At 36.6% G+C, this 19,116-nt stretch overlaps 1 protein-coding gene across 2 annotated transcripts in view; it reads left to right on the forward strand.

Moving 5' to 3' along the window:
• The window catches only part of DTWD2 (DTW domain containing 2), a 102,733-nt gene extending 83,947 nt beyond the window's left edge, over window positions 1–18,786 (forward strand). The window contains exons 5-6 of one of the 2 annotated variants that reach the window (XM_059175801.1): window positions 10,051–10,179; window positions 16,301–18,786. In XM_059175801.1, the coding sequence (XP_059031784.1) occupies window positions 10,051–10,179; window positions 16,301–16,471 (300 nt within the window). In that variant the 3' untranslated portion in view covers window positions 16,472–18,786. The remainder of the gene's footprint in view (window positions 1–10,050; window positions 10,180–16,300) is intronic. The other variant, XM_059175802.1, reaches the window with a different exon arrangement.
• The last annotated feature ends 330 nt before the right edge of the window (window positions 18,787–19,116 follow it).

The following is a 19,116-nucleotide window of genomic DNA, read 5'->3' on the forward strand; positions in this document are numbered from 1 at the left end:
TTTCACAGTATTTACTCAAGTGATGGGAGATAATGGGAATCCAAGAATTTTAGAACTTGACTCTAAGAGAGAGATTTGAATCAATTATTTTATTTATTAGGGAAGTGAGACCCTGAAAAGTAAGTAACCTCCCTGAGGTCGCACAGCTAATTACTAACAGCTATTCTCTGTTTTCTAGTTTGATTTTAGTGTTTTGTACAGCAGAGAAGACTTCTAATAATAAGGGAGGAGTATTTATTGAACTAATGCTTATTGTGAGAATTTTTAATAACATGTTTTATTTTCAAATGTTCATAAAACATGTTTACAGGCAAGAAATACTTAATTCTCATAAAACCACCATTTAAATCAAGAAATAGATTTAAGGTGTTATTGGCACCTGAGAAGGTGTGGTCCCCCATTCTACCACATGTCACTACCTTCTTTCTTACCTCCAGAAGTAACAGTATCATGACCTCTATTATAATTACTTCTTTGTTTCGTATTTATATATATATGTATGTATTCCTAAATGTTATAGTTTTGCCTAATTTTTTAACTGTTTAGAAGCCAAACCATATGATGTATGCTTTCTTGTATATTGTCTTTCTTCACTATTAGATGTTTAAGACTCATCGGTGTTATTGTTCATACCCATACTTTGCTCATTTTCGTTGCTGTACAAAATCCCATTATGTGGATATATTACTGTGTGTTCTGTTGTTGGTAGACATTGGGGTTGTTTTCAGCTTGGAGCTGTTATGATCAGAGCTGCTGTGAATGTTCTTGTGCACAGGGCATGATGCATGTATGTGAGAATCCCACCCAGTATATACCTAGAAATGAACTAGATGGATCATGGCTTAAGTATAATTTCAATTTTACTAGATTGAACCAAATTGTTATAAAGTGATTGTAACTGTTTATGCTCCCACCAGCAATGTATGGCTGTTGATCTAACATTTGGTAATTTCAGTGTTCTAAATTTTTTGCCCATCTGATGAGTGTGTAGTAGCTTCTCATTTTGTTTTAATTCTTGTGTTTATTTATGTGTTTTAACACACTTTTATTATATTTATTGGCCATTAGATCTTCTCTTTGTTGAATTGTGTAATAACATCTCTTAGCCATTTTTCTTTCAGCTTTTTGACTTTTTCTTATTGGTTTCTAGGAGTTCTTATGTATTCTGGATCTGAGCCATTTGGCCGTTGTATATATTGCGGATATATTGTCCTTTCTCTCTTTTTATACTGTGTCTTGGTAAATGGAATTTTATATTTTAATGTCGTTGGATTTCTCCATCCTTCTTTTTCATGGTTCGTGGGTTTTTTTTGTGCTACAACATTCATTCTTACCTCTCCCTCATATTCTCTTATGTTCTTCTAAAAGTTTGCAGTTTCATCTTTTACATTTGTATTTAATCTACCTGTAATTGATTTTTCTGTTTGGTGTGAGCTATGAATCTAATTTCATTTTTTTTCCCATATGGCTGCCTGGATTATTGCACATATATTGTCCCAGCGCCACTCACTGAAGATGCCAGAATAAAACTCACTGTGCTGGGGTGCCCCCTCTGTCATCTATCACCTGTGTACCTATGTGAGAATCTTGGTCTAGGCTTTCTAGTTCTTTTCCATTTTTTTATACATCTCTGTGCCCCCTCCACCCTGTTAATTAATGTTGCTTTACAGAATCAGCTTTACGAAATCATACTTTATGAAAAACCTCTTCAGATTTCTACTGAGATTCCATTCACTCGTAAGTCAGATTTTGAGAATTAACATCTCTCAAGTATTTAGTTTTCCATCCTGTGAATGCTGTGTATGTCTCCTTTTAGTTAGTTTTTGCCATGTTGCTCAATAAAATATAGACTGTAATTGAGACAGTGTTTTATAGATATTTAAAATTCTACATATTTGGTCCAGTGGTACACAAAAAGCTAAATAATTCGTTATAAATATACCCAGGTCTTAGAAGTTCTGATATTCTGCAACCTGTCATTTCTTACTATTTAGGTATCTTGTACTCTGTATTATTCACAGGAACATAGCAACCTGTTGTTAACCAACTCTTTTTTATGTCTGTCTGCACTGTAATAAAGTCAATTAAACATCACACATAAGTCACACACACATGAAGAGCTAAAGGAAGATGAGAAAATAGCAGAAAGCATTAGGCAGATAAAACAATCTTGCAAGTTCATGCAAGAAATGAACATTTTTTCTTTTAAAAAGTGATTTTCAAACATCTTTATAAATTATTGGTTTTTTATTTATATAGTATTGTGTGGGAATGTTTTAAAGAAATATCTAAAGATATGGGTACAAGATCTAATTATTTTGCTGATGATGGCACTTTTAATGATGGTCAGATCATATACTTCAAAGTTGAAAGAGTAAAAACCAAGTTGTTTTGTTTTTTTTAAACAGGATTCTTATTAGGAATATTTTATTTACATGGCAAAATGACTTGTTCTTTAACAGCATTCAGCGAAATCTCTCTTTTCTTCTTCTTCTTTCTTCTGTGTCTAAGACTGCTTTTTCTTTATCTACTTCCTAGCTTTTCTTCTTCCATCCTGTAGAAGTTGACTTCTGGCTCTGTCCTAACTCACAACTCATTCTACACCCTTGGCCAGGCTGTTCATCTGGCTGTATTGCGGTAAATGGGAGAGCTTCAGGCCTATTCATTCAAGTATGGAGAAAGCATTGTGACTCACCACCACATCAGTAAAACCATCCTCCTCACCCTCTTGGCCTGTAGGGACTGCTTACTGTAGGGTGACGTTGCTAAACACTGTGTAGAGACTAGCTCCTTAAAGCACAGGCGTCCCCTGAGGTTGTTAAAGTTTTAGGCTCTGAGAGTTGGAAAAACTTGTCGGAGGTCATACAGCTATTATGTAGATTTAAATTTAGGTGTGTCTAAATCCCCATCTCATGCTTTTAGTTGTGCCTTCCACCCTGCAATTCATATACACTATTTTAATTCAAAGTTACAGATGAAATAAATGTTTTTAATCAGTAAAATGCACCATTTCGCTCACTAAATTTTAAAATGTACGTCTTGTATGACAAACCAACTTATGAAGTAATAGTCTAATATGTGCTTTATTTCACACCTCAGCTAATTTATAACTCATTTTTCTTTTTTTTTTTTTTTTAAGATTTTATTTATTTATTTGACAGAGAGAAATCACAAGTAGGCAGAGAGGCAGGAAGAGAGAGACGAGAAGCAGGCTCCCTGCTGAGCAGAGAGCCCGATGCGGGGCTCAATCCTAGGACCCTGAGATCATGACCTGAGCCAAAGGCAGAGGCCCAACCCACTGAGCCACCCAGGCACCCCTGTGACTCATTTTTCTATAGCCATTTATGAAGCTCTGATGGCTTTTGAAATGGATAGAACTGCTAATTGTTAAATGAAGTTTATCTTTGGTGAAAAATGTTTGACTAGCAAGGTATTTTAAAATTGATTATTGTTTAGGTAAAACAAGTTCGTCAGTTTCTCACATCCTGAGTAAGTTTCTAATGTAAGTTTCTTGATAAAGGATATAAACTGATAGAAACCGGATATGAAAGAATGCATATCTGTAAGTGTACTTAAGTTGGACATTTTGAGTTTCAGTGGATTATCACAAAAGTTAATTTCTATAGCATGTGTTCAGCAGAGACTTGTCTTTAGTAACTGTTGTTGGAAAAAATAGATAGTGACATTCTTTCCTGGCATTGCTGTGTAGCATAAAATTCTATTAATTTACTAAAATCACTCTAAAATTATCTCCAATTATCTTTTTTTTTTTTAAGTTTTTTTTTTTTTTTAATTTATTTGTCAGAGAGAGCATAAGCCAGAGGAGTGGCAGGCTGAGGGAGAAGCAGGCTCCCTGCTGAGCAAGGAGCCTGATGCAGTGCTCCATCCCAGGACCCTGAGATCATGACCTGGGCTGAAGGCAGACGCTTAACCGACTGAGCCACCCAGGTGTCCCCATCACCAATAATCTTAACGAATTTTTTGTTTTCATGCCCCCACTAATTTTTTTTGAAGAAGATGCTTAACATTTCAAATAAAATTTTGTTTTACTTAATTATGAGAGATTATTATATTTCAGTATTGTTTTAAACTTTAGGATAATTCTGTGAATTCAGAAATTTTAAAAGAATAATTATGCCTAAGAATAAGGAGATATAAAGATTACTTCCAACTCTATGGTTCCATTAATCTTTGTGTTTGTACTTTGCTTCTGGATATATTTACATACACACAGTTTCCAGTGACTTCAGATATGACTAAACTGGGAGTTTTGTGAAAGAGAGTGGTAGATTAAATATTTTTATTAACAAGATGAACCAGTCATCAAGATATTTGGCTAAATATTTCACTCAAGAGAATTTTAATTTTTTATCATTATTTAGAGTTGCTTAAAATTGAAGTTTCTAAGGGCTTAATTTTTAGGCTTATAAATTGTGTATTTGCATTTTTTAACCTTAAAGTTTTTGCATTTTGAAGAATCAGCACAGAACTTTATTTCTCATTTTGATGTATAACAAAGTGCTACAATTTAAGCTACATCTGTTATACAGTGTTGTTTAGTTTTGTTTTGTTTTGTTTGTAATTTTGGAAATAGGTTTTCCCATAGAATTTCTGTTGTGCAATAATGTTTCTCAGGCCAGCCGAGAAAAAAAAAAAATAACTTGAACAATCATCTATTTAGGAAATAACACTAATATTACCATTTCATCTGTAGCTAATGCCCATTTCAGTTTTATTTTCATCAAATTTTCTGAGTTTCAATATTAGTCCTGGAATTCAATGAGCACTGGGTATTTTATGCAGCTAATGAATTATTGAACACTACATCTGAAACTAATGATGTACTATATGTTGGATAATTGAATTTAAATTTTAAAAAAAGTAAAGAATTTTGCAGGCTTCAGAGTGTGGCAGGGTTGGAACAAGGCATGGACGCTGATATTTATGAGTAACTTTCATGCTTGTATAGGAGAAGACTCTTCCTTTTATATCATTATTTTCAAACCATGATCAGAAGAACCCTAAAGTTCTTGAGAGGTGCCTCAGTCTTGCTTTCCACAGGAATAGCTTTGTTTTTATTTGTTTCACGTGTTGAGGTTTGCCTTAACCTTTAATTATTAGCTTGGTGATGGAGTTCGGCTCTTGAATAGGACTTTAAGGGCTCATGTGTCTGCTCCACCATGCCTGATTTTAGAACCTTGAGTTAGTTCCTACACCCTCTGTGCTTTCGTTTTGTGCTCAGGACAATGGAGATCATAACAGGACTGACTTCATAGGCTTTCTGTGAGTATGGAAAGTGACAATACGTGCGTATTATTTAGAAGGGCACTTACTGTCCAGTGAGTACATGAAAGTTTGAACATAAGTGGCTAAGTCTGTGTTAGAACTGGCAACTGTCTGATGCCAAAGTTAAACTCTTACCACTATTAAATCACACTGTTGAATTAAGCCGAGGGAATGAAAGGAATGAAGGGGATTGAAAGATTGAGGCGAGGAGAAAAGATTCAGTGCCTCTCCCTCAGAGGTTCGCTTGCAATGCAGGCTCAGATGATGAATCTTGCTTGTGGAAGGTCATGGAAGAAAGACTGCTGAAGCAAGGAGGGATTGTTTTGTGTGTCCTCCAGTGGTGAAGACTTCAGGATGCTACTGAAAGGGAGCTTATTTTGGCCTCTTCTAGACTAGAGTTGTTTCAGGAAACAACTGTAAAGTAGACTGCTTTTCCTAGAAACCTGTAACAAGGAGACTGGTCAAGTGCTTAGAAAGTATTGTGATTCTTAATAATTGAAAAACACAATACTTTTATATAGTAATGAAACTAGGCTTAAAATGCCTGAGTACAGGGGCACCTGGGTGGCTCAGTGGGTTAAAGCCTCTGCCTTCAGCTCAGGTCATGATCCCAGGGTCCTGGGATTGAGCCCAGCATCGGGCTCTCTGCTCAGCAGGGAGCCTGCTTCCCCCCCCCCCCCCCACACCTGCCTCTCTGCCTGCTTGGAATCTCTGTCAAATGAATAAATAAAATCTTTAAGAAAAAAAAAATGCCTGAGTACAGATAACAAGTAGTCACCATCAAATTATAAAAATATAACATTTGTGGGGCCTGGAGGTATGAATTAAAATTTTAATTTTGGGGGTGCCTGGAAGGTTCAGTCATTGAGTGGCTGCCTTTGGCTTGGGTCGTGATCCCAGGGTCTTGGGATGGAGCCCTACATCGGCCTCCCTGCATAGCAGGAAGCCTGTTTCTCCCTCTCCCACTTGCCTTGCTTGTGTTCCCTCTCTCATTGTGTTTCTCTCTGTCAAATAAAATCTAAAAATAAAAAAAAAATTTTAATTAAAAAGTAAAATTTTAATTTTGAGGTCTTAACTTATTTGTTTGGCAAAAGAACTAACCAATTTATGTTATAGAAAATAATTTTAAAAATGCTTATGTTGTATTATGCAGAGATACATAATATCTGTATTTTACAGATGGCATGTTCTTTCCTTGGATATTTACTTATTTTGTGGCCTAAAAGCTATTACTAAACCTCCTGTACATGCCACATCACCCAGGTTTTTAATGACTTGTCCCTTGTGACACAAATAGCTAAAGATATGCTAGGAAGGAGACATTTGAAACCACCCTTTTTAAAGGGATCTAACAGTGGTTGTCGTCATCAGACTGTTACCTAGTATTCTTGTATATTAAATATATATTTAAGGTTTGATGGAAAAGAAGAAAGAAAGGCCTTGTAACAAAAGAGTTTCTAGGATTTCAAATTTTAGCCAGTTCAGAGAATCAATGGAAAAGATCTAATGCTAACTCTAGAAATAAGATCTGCAAAAGCTGGCTGTTTCTAAAATGGGAGTTGTATTATAGGCTCACAATCCGTACCAGTAGGATTCTAAGCCAACCATTGATTTTCCTTTTCCTATAAGAGAAGTTATGTCAAGAGCAGTCAAACTACTTAAATCCAAAGAGATCCAGCTTCTAAAAATATCAAAATTACTGAAGCATTCTTTGAAAATTGCATTCCTATATAATAATTATATATCAATATTATAACAATTATATGACTCATTAATTATGTTCTGATATGTAATTATGGTTAATACTATATATTATATATAATCTTAGGATTGATTGCTAAAAGATAGGATCCAACAACATCAGGTCCATCTATGTGATTTTTGTAGCTGAGGAGGAACTGAGCATTGAAATGATTTGAATGAGATTAGTTGATTAGCTTTTGTCAGGTTTGATATAATAATCCTGGTCTTTCAATAGAGCCTTATACTTCAGTAACATATTAATTTTTTCTATTCTTAAATGGTCATTTTTGCCTTGGATTTTCTTGAACTTTTAAGACAAGGCACTTTCTGACAAGTTATTTATTATGATGCCTGTGACTTCTCAGGAAGATGGATCAACAGGATTTCTTTTTGTTCCTGCTCATTTGCTCACTGAATCAAGACTGATGAAGGTGATACAGCACAAAAGCTTAATAGACCCTGTGAAAAGATCCACTTCACATGCTTTTAATAACATGTATATTGATAATATGATAGATCTTAGTTATTTATGCTTTTAGTAGATCTGGTTACTGGATAAATCCTGGAGAGATGATTATGAAGGACATTCTGAAGTCTTCTAGCATTGGTAAATTCCAAATTCTGAGATTTTAAACAGCTCTCGGAGCCACAGCAGAAAGTAAAATTCCTCACTGAAAGAACAAACTTCTTTTTTATTTTTTAAATATTATTTTATTTTTATTTTATTTTTTTTACCAACTTCTTTTTAAAAAATTGAATCTATTCCAAGGGTGCCTGGGTGGCACAGTTGGTTAAGCCTCAGACTCTTATTTTCAGCTCATGTTGGGATCTCAGTGTTGTGAGATTGGGCCCTCCATCGGGTTCTGCAATCAGTGTGGAGTCAGCTTAAGATTCTCTCTCCCTCTGATCCTTCCTCCTGTTCTCTTTCTCAAATAAATCTATAAGCAAAACAAAACAGAAATCAAGTATTTTCCAATAAACAACACTCACTGTGAATTAGGCATGTTTCCCGAAGTTTTAGTTGTAATCACATATTTATTACCAGTTTCTCTAGGGATGGACTTGAGTGCTGAAAGCAGTAGCTGGCTGTACTCTGTTTTCTGGTTGACCTGATGACATAGCAAAGCTGTTAGTAATTACAGTTAATCAGCATCATGAATTATGCTTACAGTTATGTAATCATAGGCTTTCTTTTTATCATTACACATTTCTGAACCATTTTCTTCCATCTCTTTCCCTCTCTGCTTCTATTTTCCATCTTTTACATTGATAGAAATATAATTTTAATATGATTATTTCTAAAACATTATTAAATATGCTTTAAAGGATTTATCCCCAAATGAAACACATTCTACAGTAAATCTTTTACGATGCCCACTTTGCTTTTCTCCCTTCCTCTCTCCCCCTTCTTCCCCCTTTTGCCCTGCCTCCTTCCTCTTTCTGAAGATAGAAGGGATACAAGTTGTAGAGAATTATTTGAATAAAATGCGTTCAGAGTAAAAGAACCATATTTCTTTCTCATTATGGGGGCAGGGATGCATAAGAAACAAAGGAAGAGAGGCGGCTGGGTTTAGTTGGTGAAGTGTCTGCCCTCAGCTCAGGTCGTGATCCCTGGGTTCTGGGGTCGAGTCCTGCACTGGGCTCTCTGCTCAGCGGAGTCTGCTTCTCCCTCTCTCTGCAGCTTCCCCATTTGTGTTCTCTCTCTCTGACAAATAAATAAATAAAATCTTAAAAGAAGAGGACTGCGGGACAAGGTTCCATGAATGAGGGAGTTTTAGTGCTTTAAAGAAATGAGAGACTAATGGAACTTCAGAGATGTTAGAAAATGAGAGAGAACACCTGATTTTATTAAGTTGCTGTGTGTTAACACTTAGACACCACTACTTCATTCCACATGCTAACATATTTTATGAATAAAAACTGAGATACTCATCTACCTACGCATCTTGAAATGTGATTCTGTAGAGTGTGGGCTAGGAATATGGTTTTATGAGTGTAAGATTACTTGAGTTTCATTTAATTAAAATAGGAATCAAAAGGCCAGAATGTTGACATTTGATTTTCTATTGCCTTTCTCATGTCTGACTCTGTCAGTTTTCAGGTCTCACTCAGATAAAATGTGTGTGTGTGTGTGTGTGTGTGTGTGTGTGTGTATGCTTACTTGACCGCACACAGACATACAGCTGTCAATTTATATTAAGAAATATTGGAAGACTAAATCATAAAATAAAATAAAAAACCCCAACTCTCAGTTCTCCAAAGTGATTAAATTATTTTCACTTCCACTGCAATGTATGAGTTTCCTTTGCTTCATATTCTCTCCATTTGGTGTTGGTAGTCTTTTTGATTTTAACTGTTCTCTATGGAGTGTGAAATATTATCTTATTGTGATTTTAATTTGTGTTCAGTCATGTTAAGCACTTTTACATGTACCTATTTGCCTTTTTTATATTTTCTTTTGTGAGGTGTCTTTTCATGCTTGTGCCCATTGGGAAAGGGTTGTCTTTGTACTTACGATGTGTAGGGATTTGCATGTATTCTGTATATATTTTCAATGTCATATATATGTATAACTATCCTCTTTTTCTATTTAACAATAACAATATCCAAAGGATGTTATGTATGGAAGATATTGATACATTTAGTATTTCTTTCTTTCTTTCTTTTTTTTTTTTTACAGATTTATTTATTTATTTCAGGGAGAGAGACAGAGACAGAGAAAGAGGGAAAGTGTGAGTGGGGTAGGAGGGAGGAACAAAAGGAGAGGGAGAGAGAGACTCTCCAGCAGACACCCTGCTGAGCATGGAGCCAGACCTGGGGCTTGATCTCATGATCCTGAGAGCAGGACCTGAGCTGAAATCAAGAGTTGGACATTTACCTGACTGAGCCATTGACTGTACCCCAATACATTTAACACTTCCCAGCTGGCAATTTTGGAAGGAGATTAGTATTTAAAACACAGACTTTATAATTTTCATTTAAAACAAAAATTACATCCTGTTAATTCTGTTTTCATTTCAGGTGCAGTTAAAAACTAGCATTTCTAGTCAGTATGTAATTCGGACACAACCAACTAATAGGTGCCTTTCTACACTGGAATGTGCAGCTGCTGCTCTTTCCATTTTGGAGAAAAATAATTACATACAAGAGGTACGTCTTTGGAAGGTTATATAGTTTATGGAAGGAAGCAGTTTTGGTTAGATTTTATCTAGAAAATTTAGGAATGCATAACGTTAAATTTGCAGCTCAGGTGTCAAATTGAATGTTTCTGGTGATAGAAATTTGTGTGCATTTATAACCTTCTTTCCCCCTCTGGTGTTTTTCTGTGTTAGTTTAGCATCCAGATTGCATTATTTAAATATTCATTCTAAGCTGTGCAAACAGCATTTGTAATAAGCTAAATTGCTTTTAAGTAGCACAGCATTAAATACAGGGGTTTTGGTTAGATTTTTCTTTTATTATTTTATATTTCTCTTTTAGCGTTTTGTGTTTCTTGTACACAGCTTTTTTCTTTCTAATTAAAAGAGTATTTTAGAGCAGCCCCCCTTTTTTTGCATTGGTGCTTTTATTTGAGAAGTTGTACCAACTTTTTGTTTATCTTCATCACTACTTGCTTGGGGTATAGAAAAGATAATTTTTTGAGAAAAAGATGCCTGCAGAATATGAAAAGGCTATAACCTACAATCATCATTTTATTTAATTTCCATGAAAGCCTGATGATTTTGTATGTAATTCATAATCATCAGTAAAGAACGATGTTTATTGAGCTCACAAACATCTCCGTCTTTTGGAACATGTTTTGCACTTCAGGCAAAAGAAAAAAGAACAGCAAAATAAGACTTAAATTGTTAGAGTTTTTTAATCACTGAAGATTTTTGATAAAACTCAAGAAGAAGAGTCAGAGGATAATGAGCATAGTTAGATGGAGTTTTATAACTCCTCTTACACACACACACAGTACTCATCCCTGTCTTCTCTCTCTCTCTCATTATGCACTCTGAGTACTATTACAAGAGTGTGCCTTAGCCGTGAAGGAAATTTCAGTAATGGACAAAAGCTCAGGTCAGAGTAACTGGATTGGTTACCAAGAGAAAGAACCAAAGATGTCCAGAGCAAGGAGAGTTAAAGAATGCCAGAAGCAGGGCGCCTGGGTGGCTCAGTTGGTTCGGCTCGGGTCATGATCTTGGAGTCCGGGGATCGAGTCCCGCATCGGGCTCCCAGCTCCATGGGGAGTCTGCTTCTCCCTCTGACCTTCTCCTCGCTCATGTTCTCTCTCACTGTCTCTCTCTCAAATAAATAAATAAAATCTTAAAAAAAAAAAAATTTCTCTCACCTTTAAAAAAAAAGAATGCCAGAAGCAAGCCTTGACTTGCTTTTTCCCTCTCCCCTACCCTAAGCCATGGGAAGTGTCAGAGTTGGAGGCTTTTCTTTTTATGAAAAAAGTAGGCTTTCCTGGGTAGGCTTTTTTGTGTGTGTGTCTTTGTAAGTAGAATTTGTTTTGGGTCTAGGCAATTTCTCTTTCTCTGTTCTCTTTTCTTTGAGGAAGAAAAAATTTCTTGAGGGACTGTACATCTTTCTCCCAAATGACCAGAGTGTTTTCTGACTTTTCTCCCTCTGCTTTAACCTTATCACCTGTTCTCATGTATCTAGCTACCAACAAAGCACTTTATATTCCCCTTTACTTGTTTTTCTGTTTTGTTTATATGTTCTTGAGCAAAAATAAAATACTCTTTTTAGGCATCTTAAAAAAAAAGACGAAACTGAGCACTGTTATTTAAACTTGCTTTCTGTACAGTCTCTGTGTTTTCCTTTTTGTTGATTGAAAACTCTGCAACCAGCTGACATCAGACCAGGGACCCATTAAAAGCTCCAATCTTGAGGGAAAAATGTAATATTCTTTGGCTGTGGATTTGGAACTTTATTTCCTCTCCTTCTTTGGGGTTCTGAAAAAAATTGTCCATGGGCCTCCATCTCTTATTTCTGCATTGGAATTGGATCTTTTACTTCAGTTCTGAACAGAAGCTTTATTATTGTTGGTGGTGATTTAATAATGTCATTGTAATGTGATGGGGCTAGGGGTTTTGATAGTTTTTGTACTAATACTGCTAGTGCTGCTACTGCTCCTTCCTTCCCAGCTTCATCAGATACATGATTCTGGTACTAGTTAATGTACCATTCCAGCAGGAAGCTTGTCTTATGCCCTGAGTATAATATCCAACAACAGGCAAAATTCAGGATACAGAATGGCGACAGGATCCCTCCTATCTTTTGTTATTGTTGTCTGTGGGTCAAATGGCATGCGAAATCCCAAAGTAATAGTGAGGTCCTATAGTTCTCTTTCTGTTTGCTTTGATCGTCAGAAGTAGTCATACTTCAGTAGCCAGGAGAGGAAAAATGGTGTTTGACAATCAGATGCGTGAGTTGGGAGGTGCTGATAAGATTCTTGGCTAGAGCATGAGCAGAAGAAATGCATAATGGAACATCCCAAGTTGCTTATTATTACAGCTGGCAAAAAATTAGCTTTCTCAGTGGGGGAATCCCAAGTCTAGCCTGTTCAAATCTAGCTACAGTTTTTAAAAAAAATACATTAGTTCATTCTTCTGAGAAATGCAGTTACTATCTGTTCTGAACATAGGTGCTTTCTCTCTTTCCTGAGGGGGAAAAACCATGACACATGTTTCCCCAGTAACCTTTTATTAGGGGCCCCCTAATGAAATGTTAAGATAGTGGGGCAGAGTCGTAATTTTTCAGCTGGCTTTATTCTGTGTGGGTAGGTAGGGCTCCTCAAAATGAAGAACTTGGCATAGAAGAACATTCTTAGTCTGCTGGCTCATCCTCACTCTTTATTCCTGAGCAGCTTTTCAAACACTCACAGTGGCTCAGGGTGAGCTTTGAAGCAGGTTTGAAGGAAACCTCCATCACTTATCATCATCACTTTTTGCCCATGAGCAATTCACATAATCCCCTTGCGCTTGTTTACTTCCCTGTAATGTACCCAAAATAGTTACCTCTTAGTCCTGTTGTGAGAATTGAGTGGAATAATGTATATTAATTACATAACACAAGGAACTCAAGAATTAATCCCCTTGTTCTTCCTTGTCCCCGATTCTTGCCAATAAATTAACAAAAAATTGGAGCTAAAAATTGGTGGTTTTCATTCAGCTACTGTAATACTTACCAGGGCTTTTCACACCTTGGAGGTCTTGAGCTTAGGGATCTTTTTTATAGTAAAACGTTTTCTACTTCTGAAGTTTTGCCTCATAAGCCTATATAGCTAAATGGGGTAAAGCTTCGTGCACAGCCTAAGTGCCTTAGCCCTGCTCGACAGCAGTAGCTGGTCAGTCATGGCCCCTTTAGAACTGTCACTTTATACCAGCTGACAAAAGCTTTTATAAAACACTGATTCCTGTCCCCCACCCGCCAAGTAAACTTTTAGAAATGAAGTTATTTTGAAAGTGGAGGATTTTGGATTTTCATTGTTCCTCTGAACCAGTCTGTTTCTCCTGTAGCCTCGTATTGCCTGGGGGTATAATGTTTGTTTATACAGAAGCCTTGTCACTTACTGCCATGTAGTGTGCTCAACACATTGGATGCATCCCCTTAGCGTAACCGAATAATGACCCTGTAAGGTTGACGTTATTTCCCTCCTTTTACAGATGGAGAAAATGGCAAGAAGTTGTATGACTTACTTGGGGACACATAGCTAGTGATGATTACACCAGTCAGGATAGGCTAGATGCGACTGCAAAATCAGAATGGCATCACACCACAGCGGTTTATGCGTGTGTCACACTGTCTGAGCTGTGGGATCACTGGGGGCTTGTGCTTACTACAGTCCCTTAGGGGCCTAGGCTGGTGGAGGCACCATTTAGATACGTCGTTCTCCTCTCATCAAGGAAGGCGTCAAGGGAGCTGGTGAATCAGACATTCCTTTAAAGCTTCTGTCCAGAGGTGACACCAGTATTTATGCTCCCATTTCGTTAACCAAAGCAAGTGATAATTTCAAGGATGGAGGACTGGTGCATTTGTGAACAGCCCTACTGAGTACCACACAGATGGAATGGGGATCTCATCTAGATCTGTCTCCACAACTCCTTCTCTTAGTTACCTCAGGAAACAGGTAGAATCTTCTTTTCAGGAGATAAACATCGGGGGGCCCTTACCAATAGGAATATTAGGGTTCTGTCCATCAAGAATCTGATAAATATCATAAATAGCAACAGAACCTTCAGTTGTCTCAGTCTGTGTAGTCCTTGGTTTGTTTTCTAGGGTTGGTGTTTCAGGATCCAATCAGTCTGTGCTGACTCTGTAAAGAAATATATAGTCATTTCCACATTCCCTCTCTTATTTGAACAACTTAAAGGAAATCATGGTAGCATATATAAGGGGCTTTCTACACTAATGGCGTGCAGAGTTTCTCCAAGAAGTCTGTCTCTTTCCCGTTGGTGTACGTCAGGGATTACATGGGGTTGCCTGTGACAGAGTGGCTCCTGCAGTGCTTGGACCATGTATGTACGCTTCTTTTTCTCCTGGGTATAAGGACGGTGAGGTGAGCAGCCCAGGGCTGGGCATCACTTCTGTCTCTCTGTCCATCACCGAATGGATGTGTTTGACTTTAATCTTTGTGTTTATTGCCTAGGAGTCACATGATAGTTATCCCACCCCCACAGTCCTGTTCCAGGCAAGAGGAAAGTGCAGGAGCCTCTGCCTGTCGAGTCTGTCCCATTTTAAAGAGTGTCTCTGGAAGCCCCACGCAGAACCCCCCCCCCCCCCCACACACACACACATATCATTACACGGAGTGTCGGTAGCCAGATAGCATTACCAGCTGGGTACATTGCTACCTGGAATAACATTTTGGATTTTTTTTTAATAAGAAAAGAATAAATATGGAGAGGGAAATGCTGGTGACTTGTCACAGTGTCTGAGTTCAGTGTCAAAGTAGAGAGCTGATGTTAAGCTCTTTGCTGCCACTCTCTGTGAATGAGGGAGGATACATTTTTACACAGACATTGTGACATTTTGGTAGATAAATTTATCCATTTTCTTTCTTTTTTCCTTTTATTTCTAAAAAAGAGTTTGCTTACTCAAGTTTGCTATTGTTACTTGGGAGATTTAGATCAGGGATCTCGGGCCCAAGGAAAGAATCTGACTCAAAATATGTTTTAAACATGTGACAGAGTGGGATTTTTTCTTTTTTTTAAATTTTTGAACTTGAAAAACTTGAGGTTGGGCTTATGCTCTAGTTGTGTTTTCACGGCCATCATTCTTTGTTATCATATGGGTTCACCCCCCACCCCTGTACATGTTTATGTAATATGACTGGCCCTGTCGGTATTTGGATTTAGACAGGTACGTATATAGTTAGAATTATTTTCAAATGTACCAAATACCAGGGTATTTAACTTGCTGTGGTCCCCGGACCAATGTGAGAGAATTAGTAAACCTCTTACCCATTGCTGCTGTCATCCAATTGTTCTCAGGCAACAGGAAACATGCATCAGTCTGTGACTGAAGCTGAATCAAGGGAATTAAGGGGTGCCTGGGTGGCTCAGTCGGTGGTTGATTTTGGCTCAGGTCCTGATCTCAGGGTCATGGGATCAAGCCCCAGATCTGGCTCCCTGCGCAGTGGGGAGTCTGCGTGTCTCCCCCTCTCTCTATTCTTACCCCTCTCATGCTCTCCTCTCTCTTTCTCTCAAATAAATAAATAAAATCTTAAAGAAACAATTTGTATCTAAAGGTCTCTTTTACTGTTACACATCAAATTATTATAATGTAACAGTTTTTTTGGATATTTGAATATGTTAACTAAACTGAATTTGGACTTTATCATCTCTATGCTTGTGTCTTTTTTTTTTTTTCAAGATTTTATTTATTTATTTGACAGAGCGAGATCACAAGTAGGCAGAGGGACAAGGGAGTTGGGGGAAGCAGACTCCCCACTGAGCAGAGAGCCCAATGTGAGACTCAATCCCAGGACCCTGAGATTAGGACCTGTGCTGAAGGCAGATGCTTAACCCGCTGAGCCACCCAAGTGCTCCTATGCTTGCGTCTTTTTACCAGAATTCCTTAGTGCTATGTAAGGTATGAATTAAAAGAAATTTATATTTGGAAATCTTCACATATTTAGTAGAGTGTCTATTACTTTTTGTAGTCAAAAACCAATGATGGTAAAAAGAAACATAATAATCCCTATTTATGAAGAAAAGACTAGATACAATATTGTGATTTGTTAGACACTATTTTAGTATCTTTTTTTTTATCTTCACAGACTTTGCTTCGTCCTCTTCAAGCTTTATGCTCTTTCCAGCTTCAGCACGGTGCTCAAATTCGCCTCAGCAAGGAACACCTTCTGAAGAATGGATTATATCCTAAGCCAATGCCAAAGAACAAACGCAAACTCAGGAAAATGGAACTGTTAATGAACAGTGTTAAAATTTAGTACTGTTGTTTCATGGTGCTAGTTATGATGTCTTCCACTGATAAGACCAGGTGAAGTTTTCAGAAGATTTATGACTATCTGAATAATAAGATTGGCATACTAAACTTGCCCAGAAGAAGGAAGTAAACCAAATAACCATAAAACAAATAAAAAAGAAAAATTCACTGACTCCATTAAAAGCAAGGTTTCATAGTGTATTTGTTTTAAAAAATGTGCCTCTAAAACATTTTTTCAGATCCATTGTTTGAAATGTGATTAGTTGTTGAGTGAGGTTAGAAGTTCTTTTTTATAAAATGGAAAGAAATTATTGCACCTGATCGGGGCAGTAGTCTTTTCATTAATTTATAGATAGGTGTAGATCTCTAATAGAGGGCGCTCAAATCAATATGCAATCCTGTACATAAACTTTATAGTTTTTAATAAGTAACAAAAATAATGATCATCAGGTAGTTGAGATTGAATTAATTTATTTCCTAGAATACTATAACAGAATAAGGAAACTAAATATATTTTTTAGCTAAATATATTCAAATTTAGCTAAATTTGAATTCAGCTATTTTGATTTAAGTGTTCTACTAATTGCCTGGATTTTTTGGTATTAGAGTACAATTGGAGTATAAAATTATATTAGCTTCAGGTGTTCACCATAATAATTTAGTCTTTATATACATTGCAAAATAATCACCACACAATAAGTCCAGTCAACATCCCTACATATCTATGAAATTTTTTTTCTTATAATGAGAAATTTTAAGATACACTTCTTTAACATCTTTCCAATATGCAGTATTTGCAGTTTTGCAGAATTATTAACTATAGTCACCATGTTTTATTTTACATCCCCAGACTTTATTTTATAACTGGTAGTTTCTTCCTTTTGCCCACCATTCACCCTCTGCCTCCAGCAACTGCCAGTCTATACACTATATCTATGAGCTTGGTTTTTTTTTGTGGTTTTTTTTTTTAAGGATTCCACATAAAAATGATATCAAATGATACTTATCTTTCTCTTTGTGACTTATTTCACTGAGCATTATGCCTTCCAGGTCCATCCATGTTGTCAGAAATGACAAGATTTCAGTCTTTTTTTTAAATGGCTTACTAATAATCCATTTCAGTTATCCTTTGATGGCTGTTTAGGTTATTACCCTACCTTGGCTGTTGTAAATAATGCTATAGTGAACATAGAGATATATCTTTTCAAGTTAATCCGTTTGTTTTCTTTGGCTAAATATCCAGAAATGGAAATACTAGACCATATGATAGTTCTATTTTTTACTTCCTAAGGAGCCTCCATACTCTTTCCCATAGTGGCTGCACCACTTCACATTCCTGCCAACAGTGCACGAGGGTTCCCCCTCGTTTTCCATGTCAGCCCTTGTTATTTCTTGTCTTTTTAATACTAGGCATTCTGACAGGTGTGAGATGATGTCTTATATCTCTTTGTGGTTTTGATTTGTATTTCCCTGATGATGAGTGATAGCAATCATCTTCTCATGCACCTGTTGGCCCTCTCTATGTTTTAGAAAAATGTCTATTCAGGTCCTCTGTACATTTTCCCCCATTTTTAAATCAAATTGTTTGTGGGTTTTGGTTTTTTTCTATGAATTATATGAGTTCTTTATATATTTTTGTTATTAACCCCTTATCTGATATATGATTTGCAAATATTTTCTCCCGTTCCATAGGTTGCCTTTTCATTTTGTTGATGGTTTCCTCTGTTGTGCAGAAACTTTTTAGTTCGATGTAGTCCCCCTGGTTTATATTTACTTCTGTTACTTGTGCTTTTGGTGCCTGATTTAAAAAACCATTGCTAAGATTGATGTCAAAGAACTTACCACCTTTTTTCCCCTAGTTTTATGGGTTTCATTTCTTTTATGCAAGTCTTTAATCCATTTGGAATTAGTTTTTGTGTGTGGCATAAGATGGTCGTCCAGTTTCATTCTTCTGCATGTGGTTGAAGCTTTCCCCAGCATCATTTGTTGAAGAAACTGTCCTTTCCCCTCTTTCCCCTTTCCCCATATTTTTGGCTCCTTTGTCAGAAATCAGAAATCATTTGGTCATGCATGTGTGGGTTTATTTGGGAGCCCTGTTCTGTTCCATAGATATATTTGTGTGTTTTTATGCCAATACCATACTGTTTCGATAACTATAGCTTTGCAATGTACTCTGATTTCATACTCCCTCTTTGTTTTTGTTTCTAAAAGTTGCTTTGGCTCTTTGGGGTCTTTTATGGCTCCTTCCAAATTGCAGGATTGTTTGTTCTCTGTCTGTGAAAAAATGCCATTGGACTGTTGATACAGATTTCAATGACTCTGAAGCCCAAATTCTGAAAGAGGTGCATGTAATTTTGGCATAGCATCCATTTTTACTTGTAATCACTCTGGGTAAGGTTAGATTTTTCAACATTCATCTAAAAGGTTTATTGACTGTGATTAGTTGTATTGAAATTTTCACATGGAAAGAAATGAAATAGCATATAATACAACTATACTTTCAGGAACATATTTTTCTAACTAGGGCTATTTAAATCTTTTTTGGTGGCAAGAACTTTTAATTTCAGAGATTAAATTTTCCCTACCCTCTTGGGAAAATATTTACTAACATCTTACATAGTATTAGAGGCATGTATGTAATATATGTTT

This window comes from Mustela lutreola, chromosome 5 (genome assembly GCF_030435805.1).
Source record: "Mustela lutreola isolate mMusLut2 chromosome 5, mMusLut2.pri, whole genome shotgun sequence".
Taxonomy (NCBI): Eukaryota; Metazoa; Chordata; class Mammalia; order Carnivora; family Mustelidae; genus Mustela; species Mustela lutreola.